The 20247-nt window shown below is 43.0% G+C and overlaps 1 protein-coding gene across 4 annotated transcripts in view; it reads left to right on the top strand.

The window, feature by feature from the left end:
- Nucleotides 1-20247, top strand: part of sick (sickie) — a 179466-nt gene that overhangs the window by 136343 nt on the left and 22876 nt on the right. For all 4 annotated transcript variants that reach the window (XM_046615988.2, XM_046615987.2, XM_046615990.2 and 1 more), the window contains 6 exons: nucleotides 5059-5409; nucleotides 6292-6522; nucleotides 6834-7248; nucleotides 7571-7712; nucleotides 9956-10200; nucleotides 10867-11018. In XM_046615988.2, the coding sequence (XP_046471944.1) occupies nucleotides 5059-5409; nucleotides 6292-6522; nucleotides 6834-7248; nucleotides 7571-7712; nucleotides 9956-10200; nucleotides 10867-11018 (1536 nt within the window). The remainder of the gene's footprint in view (nucleotides 1-5058; nucleotides 5410-6291; nucleotides 6523-6833; nucleotides 7249-7570; nucleotides 7713-9955; nucleotides 10201-10866; nucleotides 11019-20247) is intronic.

The following is a 20247-nucleotide window of genomic DNA, read 5'->3' as shown; positions in this document are numbered from 1 at the left end:
AGTTTTTTTTCGGAAACGTCGCACGTACCGCGTGGATTTCAACAGACAATGTATTATAAATTGACGTGTCTTAGCGTAAGTAGACAGCTGGTCCAACCTTACGCCGTCATCCATTAATCTCTATCGGCTAACGACCCTTCCGCCAAGAGGTTCGCCGTAATTACGTTCCTCTACCTAAACGCATTACGCTTCATACTCTGATTGGTAAAAGGGTAATTAACTCCACCGATACAGAGGCATTCCGCCGTTTATTGTGGGGTGACAAAAACTGTTTGATGATACGTACTAATACCTTCAAGGCTTGGATGTATAACGTGTATAACGAATATTACCTCGGATAACAAAGCGCTCCAGAGATTGTGCAAAAATTTTGAAATAGCAGACGTATACTTCTTCAGGAAAATTCCAGTCAAATCAATGTCAGTACTTAATTCGACCGTTGAGGATTCCTTATTTCATTAATTCCCAATAAAAATCAAGGAAATAATTTACTTTAGATCCATCAATAATATCGACATGTATCACTGATTCCCAAGTCGAAGTTAGCGAATTATAAACTCATTTCTAAGTTACTTAATTTTCCTAAAGATGATTTCCGATCCATTTTGCAATTTTGGATTCCATTGTGATTATCTCGCGTAGTTGGACGTATTCGATCTTCAGACATTAATCTTTCTTAGAAATCTATTCCCTCGACTCCTCTTGCCGCCAGCAAAACTTCTTAGCAGTTGCAAAACTTGGGACAGACTTGCTGACGCATGCATTGCGCTGAATATTGAATAGGGTGCAGGGGATGTTAACCCCGTCTTCTCAGACGGCGCGATTCGCCGAAGAAGCCATACGTCCAAGTTATCAAGAATGAGCTATACCATCACTTAAGGTCAACTCACGGTTAAGGGCAGCTGCAAGACTAAGTCGACGCGTTTTAATTTGAAGCGGGCCTCGCGTCCCTTCGTTCCCCCACAGCGCGGGTGTTTTTACGGCTTAAACTTTAACTGCAGTCCTCGATGTACGTACGGCAGCAAACCTGTTATGAGACCTCTTCCGACGGGGTTTGGGGGGCTCGTCGGTCTAGTTTTCCTCTTATTAACAATCCTAAGTGGTTTATGCCCCGGGTCGAGTCTTTAGAATTCGGGCTAACCTAGGGGCGTATTCATTCATAGCTGCAGATACAAAAGACCCGGGTATACTATATCCCATCTCCCAATTCTAAGGGAGCAATTAGGTGAAATTATTATTATAATCTGGGTTTAATCATCGCTACTCGAGTTCCGCTCCGTAATTCTTTATTATTCATATTCGTCTGGAGGAAAGGTGAAAATCCGCTGTACTCATTTACAACACGCAATGTTTACCATAATCTATCAATGACACCTGATCCTTGAAACGGTTTGAGCTCAGCATTATAAATTATAAATAATAAACAACTGAGAGTTTAGAAATTGTAATTATTCTTCAATCGCAAAAGCAACTTTGAAAGAATTTCGAAATAAGAAAGACTCTCGATTCGATAGTTCTCGTTTTCACTTTGTATTCTTTTTTTCTCTGAGATCGGTTTATTACAGTCATCGAAATAACACACTTCAAATCATGTGCCATCCACCTTTTGTTCGAACAAAAATCACGCACTCCCGATCGTTGAGGCGACAATCTGCGCTTCCTCTGCTCACTCGTTCTCTTTGGTACTCATCCTGAAAGCCGAAGGCTTCTGTTGTCACCGCGAGGTGAAGCAGCCGAAGAAACGGACGGGGTTAAGAGAAGCCTACACTTATTGGTAAAACATTTGACCTCCTTTGCTAACCGTCTATTCGCCACCGGCAAAGAGTGCGCAGCACTTATATTTCTTAAGAAGGAATTGCCGAGACCTCCTCTTCCCGTCCTTGGCGCTTCCCCGACTCCTGTAGACTCCAGGGTCTCTTATCGATAAACGTTAAAAGAAAATGGAGTGCTACCAAAACTCCGTTCGTTGTTGACTCTCTGTTAATCGCCTCGTCTCCATCTATACTTCTTTTGTCTTGTCCTTTTTTTCCTCGGGGCTCAATGAGACTTTCAACCCTTCCGGCATGATTTTCATTTCCATTGAATAGCCTTCGCTCTCGTTTTGCACGTATTTCACCGAACCTATAAAAATTCGTATTTTTGCGATTCGACTAAGTTGACTGAGCATAGTTTTGGATTAATAATTCTTGTTTCTTTGTGGTATGGTATCGCATCGAAACAAAGTTCTAACCAAAAACTCAACAGACCACTGATACGTTAAAGGTGTAGAAGTTTAGTCAATCCATTTATCGCCCAGGGATCTACATTCTCATGGTTTTTAAAATAATGGAAAAATTCGGTTGGTCCTTTTTCCTTCTCAGATGTCAACTCGGTGTACCGCCCTTAACGTGATAAGACTCCCGGTATTCACGCAGTACCTGCATAACAGAGGCACGGCGAAGAGAGAATGTTTTACGTCAGAAATTTAGGGCACAACGGATATATAAGTCAATTTAGTCGTCGTTATACCCTCCTGCCCCTAAATTAACGAACCCAAAAACTCCATGCCATCAAGCCTGACCCGAAATCGACTTAAGGAGACTCAAACCATAGGCCGAAGATTGGACTTCTTGATTGAATTATGTAGACGGGTCACGCCAGGTCGAGTTGCGCAATCGATATCAGCTAAGTAACAACAATCGGAGTCGGGGTGGACGCACTCTGCATGTCGCTCGCTTCCTCACGACGCAAAACATTCACGCATTCACAACGCATGCGTACTATTATACCACCACTGTGCAAACGGTCTTGCAGCCCTTTTTTTCGTGATAGGGCAGAAGCGTTGAGCGTTGAGCGTTGCGTGCGCGTATGGCTTACGCACCGTGAGGATGTGTACGTACGTCATAACACACCCGGCTCATATGGCAGCTGGGGGTGGTCGGAATGGTGTATGTATGCCTGATGTGGCCAGTTTACACGTGTCCATGGAAGTGCGTGCAAGCACTGTCCGGCCGCTCCGCCTCTTCTTTTCTCGCACAAGCGCGATTACGCAGTTTACTGTTCTGTCGAGCAACGCGTTACGCATCTACAGAAAACGGACCTGCGTGCCAATAATTTAATGCAACTCGTGACCCAAATATTCTTGGAGAGTAATGAGAGACCGTGCTGTACTTGCACCGATAATTTTCGCGTTAAAGTTGTGACTTCATGTGCGCGATAAGAGTAATCTTGTTTCGTTTGAACCGTACCAGCGGACGGATCGAAAATTTAACTGCGATGTAATCGGTTGTGCGCTGATCGAACACTTTCACTCAGATTTGGAAATAACTTCTGCTCATCCTCTTTAATCTTACTATCGAGAGTCTAAATTACAACGAAGTATCGGAAGAATAAATCGACGAGGACGAATTGTATAAAAGCGTTTCCAACTGCGGTTGGGAAGATAAAAAGCGTCCGAGTGTGGTTAATTAGGAAAGAGGATAATCAGACTTGTAACAAAAGACATTTCGCTAAATGTTGTGGAGCTGGTAGTCGGGGGTGATACGTAATCGATGGTGAGTTTTAAAAATCGTTTTTCATCAACTTGGATGTAGGGAATTTCGTCTTCTACGTTGTTCTTGAAGCGGCGGCTGCTGATGCGTCGGCGGCGCAGCCGTCTAACGGTAGAAAAAAGTTCAAAGCTTCATGGGAAATATTTATTGTTTCTACGGGGTCTACGTATAATCATAAGCCCAGAGTCATGGGTAACGTCTGGGTGTGGTAGGTGTCAACTGCCTCTGACAGCAAGGAACACGTGTGGCAGCCGGCCACTGAAACTCTCTATAGTAAGGTCCTAGGTACATATAAGAACTTGAACCGCACAGTTCCCCATGTGTAAGCCAAAGTGCGGCTGGGCCCAAACTGCGAACAGTTTACGGGGTGCCGACCCCCATGACTCACCCATCGGGCTCGTAGAGATCCGTCGAGTGTAGTCACGGCGCTTCGAGACTCGCGAGAGAGAGAGAGAGAGAGAGGAGAATGAGACACACCCCATCGAAAAACTCCAGAAAGACCCCTACTGACTCCTCTGATTCATGCAGCGGGAGGCTCGATGATACGGCCCCGTGGGAAATCGATAGAATCAAATTGGTCGCACGAGAAGAGTGTACAGACTTAGGTACATAGGCGGCTGCGTCTACGCTTGGTGTAGGTCGTGGAAAATTATTCAGGTCGGGAGAATTTTATTACGCAATCTTCTTTCGTCGATATTTCAGTCACGTATCTCAACTTTTATAGCATGGGTACACGTCCCTCCCGTTCGCCACTTCCTCGGTCTTCTTCCACCACGTTTTTCGCACCAATTTTTCTTTCAGCTCAGCTACTCAAATCTCAGACGCGGAAATGTGATTTTACGCGGCGCGGTTATTCTATTCTATTTTATTTAATTTTTTTTCAGGATGTGATTTCTTATTTTAACTAACTCGCTATATCTGCAATAATCGCGATAACGTGATTAGTCAAATTAATGATGATCATCGTTGTGCAAAAAAGTTTTAAGCTGCTAGGCATCAATTTGATATGTACTGTAAAATGTACGGCGCGGTGGCGCTGTGTTATCCGTATCAGTGACGCGGCACTACTTTAGGTTTATACGGAAACTTTTGATCCTATCCGAAAATTTATTGACACCGATTCGTCATAAATTTAATTCCATAGAAACGGGAGTTGTATGAAAAATGTTTATAGACTGCCCGGAATGCTTGAATTTCATGTTTTTTTTTACTCAGTTTAAGCTTAGGAACGAAAGCTCTATGGAAGTGTTAAATCTCACTGCAGGGTTTCCGAATAATTGAGAATCTAAAATATTATTTACTACCTTAAAAGAAATCAGAGATGTTGAAATTAGGACAGTCGAAAAGTTTTCTGACAAATTGTATACCCTGTAGTGTTCAGTTTTTAAATATAAGAATATAACTAATGTCAGTCGTCCTCATTGTGTCAGTTCAAGCTACTTGGATCAGATAATTCGAATTTGAATACATTTGTGTACGCTATGAATATGATAAACATGTGATAATGAAGAATGATGTTGAAAAACAGAGGGTGCCTGGAGGCGGTAGCGTGGTTGTGGGGGGTGGCGTTGTGAGCGGGAGTGCCACCCCCCAAGGACCAGGTGTACAACAGCAGCAGGGCCACCCCGCTGGGAACAACGTGGTACACAGAGTCGTCAGTTCGAGGCACCCAGGCGGTCACCACCACGTGAAAAAGTCTGACAGCTCGCAGCAAACTGACACCTCAGCGTTCAAGCAGCCCCAACAAAACAGCAACAGCTCCAACAGTAACTCGAACAGCCAACAATGGAAAATGTACATAGAGGCTGGCGCTGCGAGAGACAGGGACCCGACTGGCCATCCGGGCCCACCCAGTCCTAGTCCTTCCAGGCGATCTCAGGTCAGTTAAAAGAATTTCGGAGAAAACCTTGTTCTACATTTAGCTTCTTCCCAGTCGTTAAAGTCAACGGCCAATCAGTGACTCAGTTTCCTGCAATTTCGGTCAAAACGGAGAAAGGAAGAATTGTCGGCAGGAGAAGCGTTCACATATGAACGAAAGACATGGTTGTTACAAACCTGGCAAAACTTAGGAAACTCATAAATATCGTCATAAATAATCTTTTCAGCAACTCTGACTGCAATTTTCTAGTTTTAGAGAATGGATTTCTTGCTGAGCTAGAGTCTCTGGTTATTTTTTTTTTTTAAAACCTCCTTTGGTATTGTTTAGTATAATCTTACCTTAGTATTTTTGAAGTTTTAGGAACAGTTGCCCAACCTTCATTAATTGTTTGACTTGAACCATTGAAGGTTTTTTTTCTGTTTGGCAAAATTTGTGATCTGCAATGTCTTTCCAAAACATATTGTTTATGAGCTCTCGGGGTTCAGCTGCCAGCTGACAGCTCTTCGGAGATACAGGAATGGCGACTAACGAAGTGTAAAAGAAATTCATCCGTTACCATCCAGCTCTGCGGAGGACGAGATAAGTTTAGCCGTGTTTCATCCCGGTTAAGTGGAATGGAGCGTGGAACGCACAGGAAAACATTTGTTCCAATGACTGTTGCAATTACTAACGCGAAGAAATGTTTTCCTGAAACCACATTGCGGACTGGACGTGTGTATACCATGCGTGCTGGCCAAAGTGGAGAAACTGATATACGAAAATAGTCCTCGTCGTTAGTCATCCTCTTTCCGTTCTTTCCTTTTTCTGCGCTGTCGTGTATGTGTGTGGTATGTAGATATAGCATTATACGCGGCCTCGCGTGACGTGTCGCGCTCTTTTCAGGACAAGCATCGGAAACAGGCAATGGCGGAGTACGCGAACGGGGAGAAGCCACAGAAGGTTTCTTCCGGTACCTCGACCAGCAGTGGCGGTAGCAGCAAGGTCAGGGGGGTTCCACAGAGCTTCGGATACGTCAAGAGGCACAGTGCCGGAACCAGTAACACCAATGGTTCGCAAAACGGAAGCAAGGATCCTACCAGGACGGCGCAGGTCAGCGCTGTTCCTCGTACGAAGGTTGGTATTGGTAACGAAACCTAATCATCTTCTATTTCTCATCCTCCTATATGAGAGTTCAACGTCCGACAAAGAATAAAAAATCTTAAATGAAAACTTTTGAGGCATTGCGGGGCTTGCTGCACCACGAATCGAAAAATCCTCAACATGTCGTAATGAATCGAACTAAGCACATTTCGAGCTTAAGACGGACGTTTGCGATTCCAGAATATATCTTTCCGATCCTCAAGCTGCTACACGGGTTCTTCCAATTCTGTAAATCGATACTGAGTCACTGAAACCATTCGAATGATCGAATAAATTTCATCTAGGTCAAGGTGTCGGGTGGCACGCAGACCTGCACTACCGAGCTTCAGGCGAACTCTGGTCAAAATCAAGGTCAGGGTCAAGGCCAAGGTCATCACTACAAGAGCTACAGCCTTACGGGGGCGAGTGCCAGCCAGTTATCGCAGTCGGTACGGGATCGGCTGATGCTTGGTTCTCAGAGCCTCCCGAAGCCGGGAAGCCCCGAGTTCACTGCCCTCTTTGCCGCGGCGCACCATCGCGGCGGTGCAACGTCTTCCTTCACTCCGCGGGTTCTCAAGCCCTCCGACGGTAGCCTCAGCGACACCTGCAGCAACTACGCTGCCCCCGATGTCCAGGGATATTACACCGGCAGCAGTCCCTACGCCACCACATCATGGATGCGACATAGCAACACCTACACACCCAGCGGACGCAGCCAAGGTGAGTTATACCCGATCGCACTTGACGGATGTTTCATTTGTCGTGAGGAAATGGGATGGAATTATTTTGTTAGACGAAAACGTGGAATACATACGAGTCACGCTGGATGATAATTATTGAATCGTTTCGAACATAAAAAAATGTTTCAAACACCTGATGAATTTGGGTCCGATAAGTGAATGTTCACGTTTCTAGAATCGGTTTTTGTGGTTCTTGAATCATTGCTTCTTTGGCTTCACTGCAAGGTAGTTTTCTCCAGTTCTCTGATATTTATCGTGCAAGTGTCAATTTTTGTTTCATTCTTCTTATTACCATCCGCCAGGTATGGGCCTGTGTGAAGCGGACAGCGTCGAGTCGCTTGGCTCCCATCGAGCCAGTTTAACCCACGCCCGCCTTCTGATGCACCAGAGGGATTCCACCGGATCACCAGCTCCGCCTCGGCTGAACAGAAGCAACTCGATCAGGTGAGAAGCTCGTTCATCTCCATTTTATCTGTCACAAATTTTATCGTCTGGTCTAAGGCCAAAAGATATGAGCCTCGTATTGATAGGTCGAAAAAAATTTATCGTGAGATTGAACATGGGGTTGATGCCGAATTCAGTGTTTCATTTTTTGCTGTGTGTTCGCATATAATATTGAAGTGTCAGAATTTATGAGTGACGATTATGAAACTAATTCGAATGATGATTTTACACAAATATTAGAAATTGAAATTCGAGGCTTGTATTAAACCCATAGACTAGAATTATTAATCGAATCCTGGTTTTCTTGCACTGTAAAAACATCCATTCAAGCACCTGTGTTTTTTTCTCGTCTACAATCGTTTCGAACAGTAATTTTGTATACAGAACAGTGCGGTGATATATTTTTACAAAATTCTTTTTTCGTCCACACCGCAAAACTACTATGTGAATGATTTTATTCAAAAGAATAATGAATCTCTGAACAAAATAACAAAGCGATTTGGTACCGTTTTAGCCATCTGCGGGACAGGACCTTCCCAAGGTAGAAAAACTGAAACAAAAAAAAAAACAAAAAAGAGTTGTACACACACGATATATACGGTATCGATGTACCGCCCGAATCTTTTGATCGCGACCAATTTGAAGTATCTAAAAATTTGCACTCAGCAACTCGAAGCCATAAATTAGGAAAATAGTTATCTGGTACAAAGAAGATGAACCGAAGATTATTGTTACAGAAGACGATAATCTTCGGAATAAAAGGTTGTTTTTGACCAAAAATTTAGCGATTACAAGTTTTAGTATCGTTATGCAAAATTTTGTTGTACTAAAGAAATCGCCTACTGATAAATTCGGTACGTTTTCCACGGCTGCATGAAATTCAGTTTGCTCGAGCCTGTGCGTATGCAACCTAACATACGTTCCGGCGTAGCGTCAAGCAGTCCACGTGGAGATGGCGTTCAATTTGTACTCTGTTAGAACGATGGCCGTTTGGTTCAAAAGATTCCCGGCACATCGACGTATGAGAAAGTTTGACACTGTACTGAGTGGTTCACGTTTGGTAATAATTGGAGTAATTAAAGTAATCGAAGTAATTGGAGCGACGTGGTCGTAACAACGCTCGATTGTGTTCTTGCATCTGACAAGCTTATAAATATGTCTACACCAGTATTTTTCTTTCCTTCGTTTCTTCTTCTTTCTTTTCTTCCTTTTCTTAATTCTTAACTCATTCGTTTCATGTTTTCGGTTACTTTTCTTTGTCCTTAATGTCATTTGTGCGCCTTCGCATGCGTAGCAACCATAAATACACATACCTTGTACCCTATATTCAGTTGCGTTGGTATGTACAGGTTGGCCCCGAAAGACTCTAAGCGAAATGTGAAACGAAGGGAAATCATTTTCTTTTTTTCACGCACAAGACGGTGCTTGATATACATCACGTTAACAAAAAATTTCGCTCTAAAACTTCTCCGGTCCATCCTGTACATTCAGTCACAAAGAGTCTATTCTTTAAATTCTCGAGAAGTGAAATGAGAGCAAAAGAGTTAATGAGAAAAAAGGGAAAGGGCAGAAAACTTTCGAGGCACTAATTGAACGTTTACGGTGAATATATGCACCACTAGTGACTGCAGTTGTTGGCGTAATTTCAAACTCACTTGTTTACGTTGACGTTTTCTTCTCATGTCTTATAATACCCTGCAGCTCTTAGCGAATTAAGGACAAGAGAAAGAAATTGTTGTTAAACCTTAACGAGTGAAATTATCAAGCAATATCACAAATTGAGAATAGGCTCTCTGTTTTGTTACTTCTCGTAACTCTAACTGCTTTCACAGTGCCTGTATAACGATACACTTTATCTTCAAGTATCGTTTATTTGTATATAGACGGGAGTGTCGGCAGATTGCACGGATATACACAGTACTGCGGAAAAGAAAAGAAAACTTAGAGAAGTAAAATAATGGCGACCTTAACGGTAATGGAGAACACGAAGAAATGAGTATCATAATCATTTTTCAAAAGAATCAATAAAATTAGGTTCCGTGATCTTTACGGTCGTCCTACCATAAATCAACCCAAAATCAAGAATCAGTTCCCACAGTGCCATATATCCGTTTTTTGACATTTCCGCGCCTTGCATTAACTATCTCTGCGAAACTTCAATAAAAAAACATCACACGAAGATAAAACAATAATACTTCGCTAATGACTTTCAACGTATTTGGGTTTATCTCTGATCGGTTCAGGTCAACGAAAAGTGAAAAAATGTACCCGTCCATGCTCGCCCGAGGAAGTGGCGCGTCTTCCTCCGTCGGGGAGGAGGTTGGGGTTGGAGTTGGGGTCGGTGTCGGGGTCGAGCCCTACTACAGCGTGCCCGTAGGCTCAGCGGGATGTCCTGGACAACACTGGTCTCAACCAACATCACCGACACCCACGCACGCTCCAAGGCAACACCCGAACCTCTATCAACACGTCCACAAAGATGACGACAGTAAGTTGATGTAACGTACATGCAAAACATCGATTCTTGCTCGACTGTTTGTGGATTAACATATTTGAAAACAAAAAATGCTGACTACACGAAATAACCGGAGTTTTTTTATGCTGTTCGGTGTTTTTTTTTTTTCCGAGTCTTTGGTTTCTTTTTTTTTACGTATTAAGGATAGTCGCGAAATTTTACACGGTCGAGAAGTGAAATCTGAGAGTACACAGAGGTGTTTATACAGTCAGTATATGTACATAGTTAGTTGATTAAATCGAGTGTAAAAAATTCTTTACAAATCCTGCTAATATGGTAAATCCCTTAAGCCGTTTTAAGAATTTGAAATGAATTCTGCAGTAAATCAAAACTTTTCGAATATGTTTTACACCTTCAGCTTTATTTTGGACCAGAAAAAATATTGACCATAAAATTGAGAAGAGAGCGTCTGTCAATTCTGCAGTCGAGTAAGAAGTCGGTAAAAAGTTGTTGCGCACTAACGGGGTTTCGAAGTCACTGAGACGAGGCCAAAGCCCGCAGTCACACAAACGCGCCATTAAATTCTAGCAAACTGGTAGAATTTTTAACGACCTGCCGGACGACAAAATTTTTTAGACGGTGTCGTACCATTTTTATTCGCTGGCACAACAAGCGTTTGACCTTTTCTTTCACCCGCAGTTCACGGGTCCTCGGTGTCCCTGGTCTCAACTGCCAGCAGCCTCTACAGTTCAGCCGAGGAGAAGCAGGCACACGAATTGCGCAAATTGAGACGCGAGCTTCTTGACGCACAAGAAAAGGTCCATTCCCTCACCAGCCAGCTGTCGACGAATGTGAGTGCTCTTTAAAATTGAATCGAATAATGATCTCGAATATTAGATTGTTCGAGGAAGATTGCTTCAATTTCTGGTCGCGTAATACCCATTGCGGTGTGAATTTTCGTACAGTATATTTGCACGGTCATTGCACAGGTGAGTCGATGGTTTTCCAAACCACTGCATAATTACTTCTGTTCCGGAATATATACCCGTACCGACTTTGCACAGTGCGCATGCAATTCCAACGTTTGCAATTTGCTGAAACGCGCGCGAAGCGATCCAACACCGAGATACCGTTTTCGCTACGGCCGCTAAAAAGTCGAGACTGTGTGATGCTATTTCCGCAAAAGATTTTTAATGCGCTGAAGAAGCAGAAAAAATTTTATTTCAAATTACGTAAACTACGTAGAAATCTTTGTTGAAACGAAATTCTGGTATAATTTACATATATTTATCCGAAAACCGATTCGAATAAGAATATATCAACCGGGATATGGTAATTGCCGCAGCCATTACGGGTGCCGATGGGTGTACATAAGGCATGGTTCTGAGTGAGGCAGCAGCTACTGCGAATTCTTGTACGATTCATCGTGGAAAATCGGGTGAATCCGTAATGCGCATTAGCTTGAATTACTATTAAACGTGACTATAACGTATCCCCATCAAGTAAATTTACCGCATGGCAGGTTTGAAATGTACATAAAATATTTAACGTTAATGATTCGATGCTAATGCTTGGTAAGGAATAGAGATTCAAGATGTTTAACCATTAACAGATTCATGTATAGTTTCTGCACAAGTAACGTAGGTTATCTTTCTTGATAAATGCGAAAAATATTTGTACACGCGTCTCAATCCGAAATTGGACTGCACTCGGATGCGGGCAATTTAATAGCGATAAACTTTTGAATAATCAACTTTAGATGAAGATGTAGCTGTGCTAAAGACCACTTATATATGCTATTGAGTGGCAATTTTGCATTTTACCACGATTCTGTCCGTTAGTAATTTGCTTTTGCAGTGACATCACGTTACAGTCAGGTTTTACGAGTTTCCATCACGTCGGTATCCCCGCGGTGTTTCGGTAGCAAACTTAACGATCGGCATTCACTGTGATCAGTGATATGCAGTATAAGTAGAAGTGGAAAAAAATTATCAATGTCCAGTCTATTGGATAAATTCGGGTTTTTAATCGTATAAGAATCTTTTAGAAAATTGTTTGCCTGATCTCTTGACGTGCTTTGGAGAAATTTCAACCTGAATCACAGTCAAGCCGTTGGTCAACGATCATTTCGCTGATTATAAGAACGCGTTCCGTTAAGTTCGGCGTTCTCTGTTATACATACCTATGTGTGCAAATGACCCGCACTTTCCCAAACGTGACTATCGGCACAAATCAATTTTGTCGCCATTCCAATGCATGTGTTTCGATACCTCAACGAAATATGGATATGTGGAAATTCAACCATACCTGTCGAAGATGGCTAATATCCATTTATCGTTAGTTGTTCGCGTTGCGGCAACTCGTTTGTGATACGATAGGTATATTTTTGTAGTTACGCGCAGCTTGACGAAATCGATTAAGCCATTTCCATGGGACATTTAGTGAAATTGATGCGCAAGCTGAAGCCGTAAAGCCAAACGACAACCGCTACACCCACGCTTGTGTATTTCAAACCTCTGTGTAATAAATGATATCGGTAGGTACGTGTGTGTGTGTGTGTGTGCACGAGATTTCAAACCCATCCGAAACCAACGAAAGTAAAGCATAAAATATTATCGCCCCGTGCCCGTTCGAGTCAATGGATAACGCTGGCTGCATTTTATCGCTCGCTATTGGTCGCCTGGCAATCTTTATTGGATTTTACGCAACGAGGCTGCTGCATGGGCTTGGGTGCAGCGCCATGTGAGAGACACGTATGAGTGCCGAGTATTTACACATAGGCCACTCACGAATCTCTCCCCGCATACCTCAAAACGTTTTTAAATTTGAAAAAAAAAAATGTCTCATCCCATTTCCACGATTTTTTGTCACCGCGATCCTCGCGTTTGTTTGTACTTTTCAAAAATATGTATTTACCTACCCACATATGTGTGATAGTATTTCAACCATACGAGACCGTGATGAATTTCCGCTTGATATATATCTCACAGTACAGTTTCTCCAATATTAGCTTAGGATATCCAGCCGTACGCGTTGCAGCTGAGTAGCGGGGAATAGAAAATGTGATAAAAAAAAAAATTGTGGATATCAGACAAAGGAGAGATAGGATCCTGCAGCGTGCACTCGACGAATGTCCTGTTGAAGGCGAACCACGCTAACGGTACCAACACACGCACGCGTCTATTAATGTGTAGACTATGTCCGTTTCTTGCCCCGGTCATCGCTGCATCGCCGCTGTGAACGCACCGTCCTAAAGTACAACTTTTTGCCTGGATTTTTTGGGGTATGCGTGCCTTCGTGGCCTGTTTCTTTTACATCTGGCTTAGAAATAAAATTCGACGTGCGTGCGGCCGCCAAGAAGCCGTAATACGGTACCAAGAGCACATACATGTGATAGTCAAAAGTTGAAAGTGGCTCGGATAATACCAGTTACAGTTACCTCGATACATGATTGGAATTTAGTTTCAATTGCTTTGAATATTGCTGGCGTGCCGTATCAGTTTATTCTCTCATCATCCAGACCTGTAATTATCTCAATCACGAAACCTGATTAGATTCGAAATTCAAAGTTGTGCGTTTTATTGGGCTTCAAAGAGCAATAAAAGGATTAAACAAAGAATAAAGGTAATTAAAATAATCGAGGAAAATACGACGAAATGTTTTTACTGAACAAACTTCTGGTTTTTCATTGATGTGAAATAAATTTGTTTAACGGATTTCAAATAATATGAATACTGTAAGAAAACGATAGAAAATGTTTTACAATTATTCTTTCAGTTTTCTATTTCGGTATTCTTACACGTATTGCTGTTGTATATTTGGTCATACATAAAAGCCAGAAATGATGGAACTCTCAGAACAGTGAGAAGGTGATTTGAATTAGTTAATCCCCCATTAAGGGCGTAGAGTTGCAATATTTTGGTTTCATACAATTAGATTTTAGTATGAAAAAATTTGACATGCGCATACAGCAGGGAAACCAAAAACAATCAGTTCATGGTTTTTCTTTTCTCGATTAAACAGAATTTGCAATTACGTTCTTGCAAGCAAAAGAAAAAATACCATTTGACTGTTTTTTTTTTTTTATTTTTCTGCTTTATACACATATACTGTTGTTAAAATGCAATGACCCAATTGCATACATTCCATCCAGCGCAGCTGCCTTTTATTGCAGACTTGTTTGAAAAGACGATATAATTTTCATAGAAAGCACGACAATCGTAGAAAGGAAATCACTAAAACTCAAAGAAGGAAACGTTTGTCTCCATCGTATTCCTCCCGCTTCGTCTTGTTTTTTCTTCTTCTTCGCGGACAACAAATTTAGACGTAGGCACTTACTTCAGCGTATGCTATGCAATGCCATGCTTCAGTACAATTTTGGCGCGAAAGTGCAACAATGCGACGACTATTGTTGCACCGCACGGTTCAACAAGTACCCTGCTAAAGGACGCCGAGGAGAGGGAAGGGGGCTTACGACGTCGCAAGGTCATTGTGCCCGGACCAATCAACGTGAGGCGTCGAAGCGTCGCGTCTGAGATGCGGACGGTGGGGGAGGCGAGGCAGTCGGCGTCGAGACGCGGTTGAAGCAACAGTAGTCCGTCCCGGGACAGGTTGCCAGTGAACGCGGGTGGACGTGGATGTGCCGCATTGGAAAAATAAAACTCTGCGGCCATAAAACGATATCGAAGACCGAGCGACAAATTTTACAAGAACCGGAAACAAAAAAAAAAAACAAAAAAAAAATCCAGAAAATAAAATAAAAAATGTCGACGTTACGTTGATAGTGTTAAAAATAAAAAGATAAAAAATTGGAAGCAATTGTTTGAGATAGTTTCTTTTGCCACTATTGTAATTGCTTAGTTCAGTCTCGCAGTGATAAGTGAAAACGATCACGTAATTATACAATTTTGTATATAGCTCTCTGTTTGATGGTGACTCACCGGCCTTAATTTCTTTATCTTATCGATATCTATAGGGTATGCTTACATATTGATTTTATTTTGTGAACGAATACCTTTGTCATGACGTGTACCGAGGTTTCTTTAAAAAAATTTTCCCGGGGTTCGACTGTCTCATCACTTATCTTCGACATGTCCAAAAACACAAATCTTCGAACGAACGTGATTCCGAAAAAGAAAAAGATCTTTCTTCATATCTATAGTCGATTGATTCCTTAGTGAATCTCTGGTTCGATGAATCCCTTTAGAAGATGCTATCTAGGCACTCGCACGATCTAAAAGTTGGAATCAAGTACATCGATAGATCTACGACGTATAAGGCGAATCGTGCAGAGCTCTGCAGAGTGCGTCCGTATTATACCGTTGCCGTTTGCAACTTCCCGCATTGAACATTCCGCGTGCGACCTCCTCTCTTTCCACTTTTCTCTTCTCCTTCTACTTCTCTTCTCTTACGCTCGTATTCCTCGATTTTCTCCCCTTTTCTTTCCCCTGCGTAGAAGCTGCTTGCCCCCCCCCCCCCCCCCCCCCCCTCGCCGCCACCTCTCTCTTCCCTCTCTGTAGTCTCGTCACAATTTATTCCTATTCTTTTTAGCTAGACGCGCTCCCCGAGTCCACTCGCTTCCTTATTCCCACCAACGATTCAGACATCGGTGCACCTGCCACGAGTTAAAACATCCCTGCCCACCGACCCCGGTGGTTGAAACGGTCGAAAATTTTCTTTCATCTTCTTTCAATTTCGGTTGTGAGATTAGGAAAAGCTCTACTTTGAGAACCGAAGCGAGGTGGGAGGGTGCGCACAGTTCGCATGCTATTCAAAGTAAAATATCATCCACCTGTCGTGAAAGGCACGTGTAAAGGCGCAAGTTCCGCTGATCCTCACGTGGCTGCCGGAGCCAACTTCTGCACGCGTAATAAATGTGGGTAGACGGGATGACTGCATTCATGCGTAAGCTGCAGAACCATTGCACGTGCATCGGAGAAATGAGGAAGTCGGCCAAGAGCAACGACGACGCGTTTACCACCGATTTTCTTTAATATACCGGTGAAATTTAGGACTCCGTGACCGTCCCTTGACGAAGGGAGATCAACAAAAGTACCCGTAGGATATTTCTGGGGTCCCTTATTCTCAGTGGGCGAACAACTTTGGGCCAGCCAGCCAGCCAGCCAGCCAGCCTCTTGGGAAAAGTCACATACACACGGAGAGAATGGTTTTGGGGTCTCTGCACTGTGTCAACAGAACAGAAAAGCGAAAAGCCAAAACTGGCCTTACGTGTCGTTGGAGCAGGCAACGGTCGAGTCCAAATCGCGTTGGGCCAAAGAAAAATCCCCCCTTTTTTTCACTTCTACCGGATTCCCGTTTTCTAAAGGATTTGACAATCGACCCCAAAACCTTGTTCCCGGTTTTTCTTCATCTTCTAGCGTCGTAAAACGGCGGTGTCAGGTAGCCGATTTCCCTGCACCGTTCGTCATTTGTGCAATAATAATCCCGAAATCCGAAATTATCCCTACCTTTCACAGAATCCTCTGATCACAGAGACGTAGGTTATGAATTCAAATTTCACCCGAATTCTTCAAGTATGCAAAGATAAGTACGAGGCCCGCATGAATAATGAAAACAGACGTTGCATATTAATACTTCCGGTGTGAGTATGTATAAACTGCAATGAAACTCTGAGAAAAGAAATTAATTGACTCGTCGTTCAGGTTGTTTAGAATTGAGAAACTTTACTACCGCTTGCGCAAACTTTGAGGGTTTTTTTCGAGAATTATCTACTTTACAGGGAAAATTAACAATTGAATTATAAAAGAAGGGAGAAAGGAAATAAAGAGAGGAAAAAAAAAAGAAAGCAAGAACCGGGGGGCGTCCGGAAGCAAGAAGAAGGTGCCGGACAATCGTGATTGATTTTCAATTAAACTCATCGCACGTCCCTACCGCACGTGTATCTTACGTATATACAACGCATTGCGTGTCTCTCTGGTGTGGCATGGTTTATAGCGTCCGTGACTTATCGTTTAAGGGAAAATTAGATAACTTTTCGCTTGCGGACATATGATGCTGTTTGGATTGAAAATGGTAGCTGGACGCTTTGCAGTTGACCAAGATATACGATTGAAAAAATTGATCAATGATTAATGTCGCGGTTGAAATATCAATTCAGCGAATTAAACGTATCGTTGCGATCGGTATTTTTATTGAAAATTATTACCGATTGTAGAGAGAACGCGGGTCTGTTGAGTGGCCGGTTAATTATTAATATTCCGATGACAATTGAGCGGCGACTCAGACACTTCCATTGGCGCCGACCAGCCATGTCCGACGGATAAAATCCCGGCTGAAATAAATCCGATATCGAGTTACTACTACTCGGTCTACAATTCTCTCTCGAGCGGAGGCAAGAAGGGCCCGGATCCTGTAACTCGCTCCGACGCACACCATGTCCGCCCATCCCTTATACGTGCGAACACCATCGAGGGTTTTTCACGCGCTCTGCTCGTCATTCTCTCTAGTTTAGCTGCTGATCGCAGGATCGCGAGCCTGAAATGAGCTGCGCTTCGCGATGTTTTCTACTTTGATTTTTCACTCGTGTGGTATAATTTTACGCGAACAAAAACTGACGAAGATATCTTGTATTCTTCTTATACCTAGGTGTATACGCGAAATCTTGACACAATTTTCTTGCACGAATTACCGCGACCGGTATTCTGCGTGGGTATAACCCAGCGCGTACAGTTCTCGAAGTGTCTGCTTCACTTCGAGGCGATTGCACTCGCCTTATAAATTCGACGCGGTTCTTCGCTGGGGCTAAAAGGGGACGACTATACTCAGGCATTGAGTGGCTAGTCCGAGATCTGTCGGGTTAGGCTCGGCTATGGAGGAGAACAAACCCTTCCGTGTTATCCGCTGCGTTGCGTTGCGCGCTTCGGGTTGGTCTTCACATAGCCATATTTAGCATCAACGTACTCCTGTTCCGGTACGCATCTCAGTCGGGGTGAAACACGGTATCGATCTTACGAATCGAACTCAATGCTGCGATCCTATCGCGAGTACCATTTCAATGCTCAAATTATGCAAAATACCTGGTTGTATAGAGTTAGATGGAAGATTTCTAAAGTCGGCTGATCGATCGACGATCATCAGGAATTCACGGTCTCAATGTTTCCCTGCTGTAATCGTTGTCCTTTCAAGAATTTTGGTAGTTTCTTAAGATATAAGTACAGCCAAATAGACCTCGAGTCGAATGATTTAGAAAACTACTTTCTCCCCCGTGGTAAAATGTTCACTACCACTCACCGATAAAACTGCAGCTAATATAATCAGTAAACTCGAGTTTAGATCATTCGTAGTTACGTCGAGTTCATTTTGATCTACTCTGAAATGGAACCGGAGTCGCTGCCACGCCGATGTGGTGATGGTTTCTTGATAGGCGAGATAGATTGGGTACATTAATCGCGTTGGATAGGTTGATAAAACGAGATTTTATTAGGTCTCATCGCCGAGTCAATGGAACTAAACAAAGAGGGGTTAATCGAATCGAATTTACTCAGCGGAGGAAATAAGCCTTTGTTGGTTGAATACCAAGGATGCACTTACGCTACGCCCGTGTGCACTTGCTGCTTGCACGATGCGCGAGGTCCGAAAGATGACTCGTGGGTAGCGTTCATTAGTAAGCAGTCGCTTTGCTCGCGCTACGAACGTGGCCGACGAATGCGTGGGGGGATGGTGGAGGGGGAGGAACGGGGTGGCGTCAGCCCTTCTCGCGATGCCGAAGACCCCGTCTTTATTGGAGCCAACTGGCCAACCAATCGCCGTTTCTGGATCATTAAAACTGACGTAGTTGTTTTGTCTTTTGTATTCTCTTTAACTCGTTTACCCCAGCGTTACGCTAGCTTCCCGTAGCTAAGCATTACATACTACAAACACGCCATCCGACGACTGATAGGTTAAGCACGTGATCCAGTTGTGGTCGTAATCGGCATCTAAAAACCACGCTAATGAATTGTGATAATTATATACTTATTTTACATAGAATGACGACGAAGCAGAGAGAAAATAAACTTACTTCGCCAGTACCGTGAATACTCGCGGTTCTTATTTTGACACCTCATGTATACGCAATTGGCGCTTTATCACCTCAATGGAATTTACTTAAATACACAATATGTCGTAACAGGTTGTATAAACCGATCAGTTCACGTCGTTCGAAATCGGCGGAAACAATATTATTGTACAGGTGTGTAATAATTGGACGTCTATACCGTGTCATATACCGGATTATCTGTATGAAATCGGTTCTCGGTAAAGAGAACGATCCGAGCGTCTCGTTGTCCGGCCATCTTACAGTTCTCTTTCAGCGCTTATTTTCTACTTCTTCTTCTTCTTCTTCTTCTTCTTCTTCTCCTTTTCCCCTTTCCTCTTTCCTGTATTCCATTTTCGTATTTCTTTTTCTTTCCCCGCGCAAAGCGGTCCATTATACCTACAACTCTTTGCGCCAGAGCTTGAAGTATATTTTCTCCTACCTCCGTTTGTTCGCCTCTTTGTAGACTGCGCACAGCTGCCGCCGCTTCGTTTCTGCCCTACGGGCTCTTCGTCTTGCGCCGCGAGACCTCCAGGATTTCTTTGATATATACGAATAAGTAGTCAGTCATACATGTGCCCTTACCGACCGCATTTACTTCCGTGATATTTTTCGTGCGTTGGAAAGGACAAGTCTCACTATACGTATGGTTGGAAGGGATCAGGAAATCGAGTGATAATTAAACTGTTCGTACGTCAAACAACGTGAATAATTGTCATGCCAATTTGTTACACCTGGTTAAAATATGAATCCAATTCCGAACAAAAAAAATTCTTGTTGGAAAAAAAATTTGAGTGATACTGATCTGACACTAAAAATATGACAAATTGCTCAATGCCGAACAGGTGTTGGATGCCATCGGGAGTGGATTTGAGGTCCTGAGTCGCCGGAGGCCGTATGAAATATCTAAAATCATTCGTCATAGACTCAACGGAATGGCAAAAGTACGGAATTTTTTTATCTCTGTAAAAATCTGCCGCCTCTTCAATTGCATTAACGATGGCGAAACTTATGCTCTGTTGAAATGATCGTTTAACGTGTTTCAG

Source organism: Neodiprion pinetum, chromosome 3 (genome assembly GCF_021155775.2).
Source record: "Neodiprion pinetum isolate iyNeoPine1 chromosome 3, iyNeoPine1.2, whole genome shotgun sequence".
NCBI classification, from domain to species: Eukaryota; Metazoa; Arthropoda; class Insecta; order Hymenoptera; family Diprionidae; genus Neodiprion; species Neodiprion pinetum.
The sequence above is the reverse complement of the archived record's forward strand: the minus strand, read 5'-3'. Positions and strand labels throughout refer to the sequence as shown.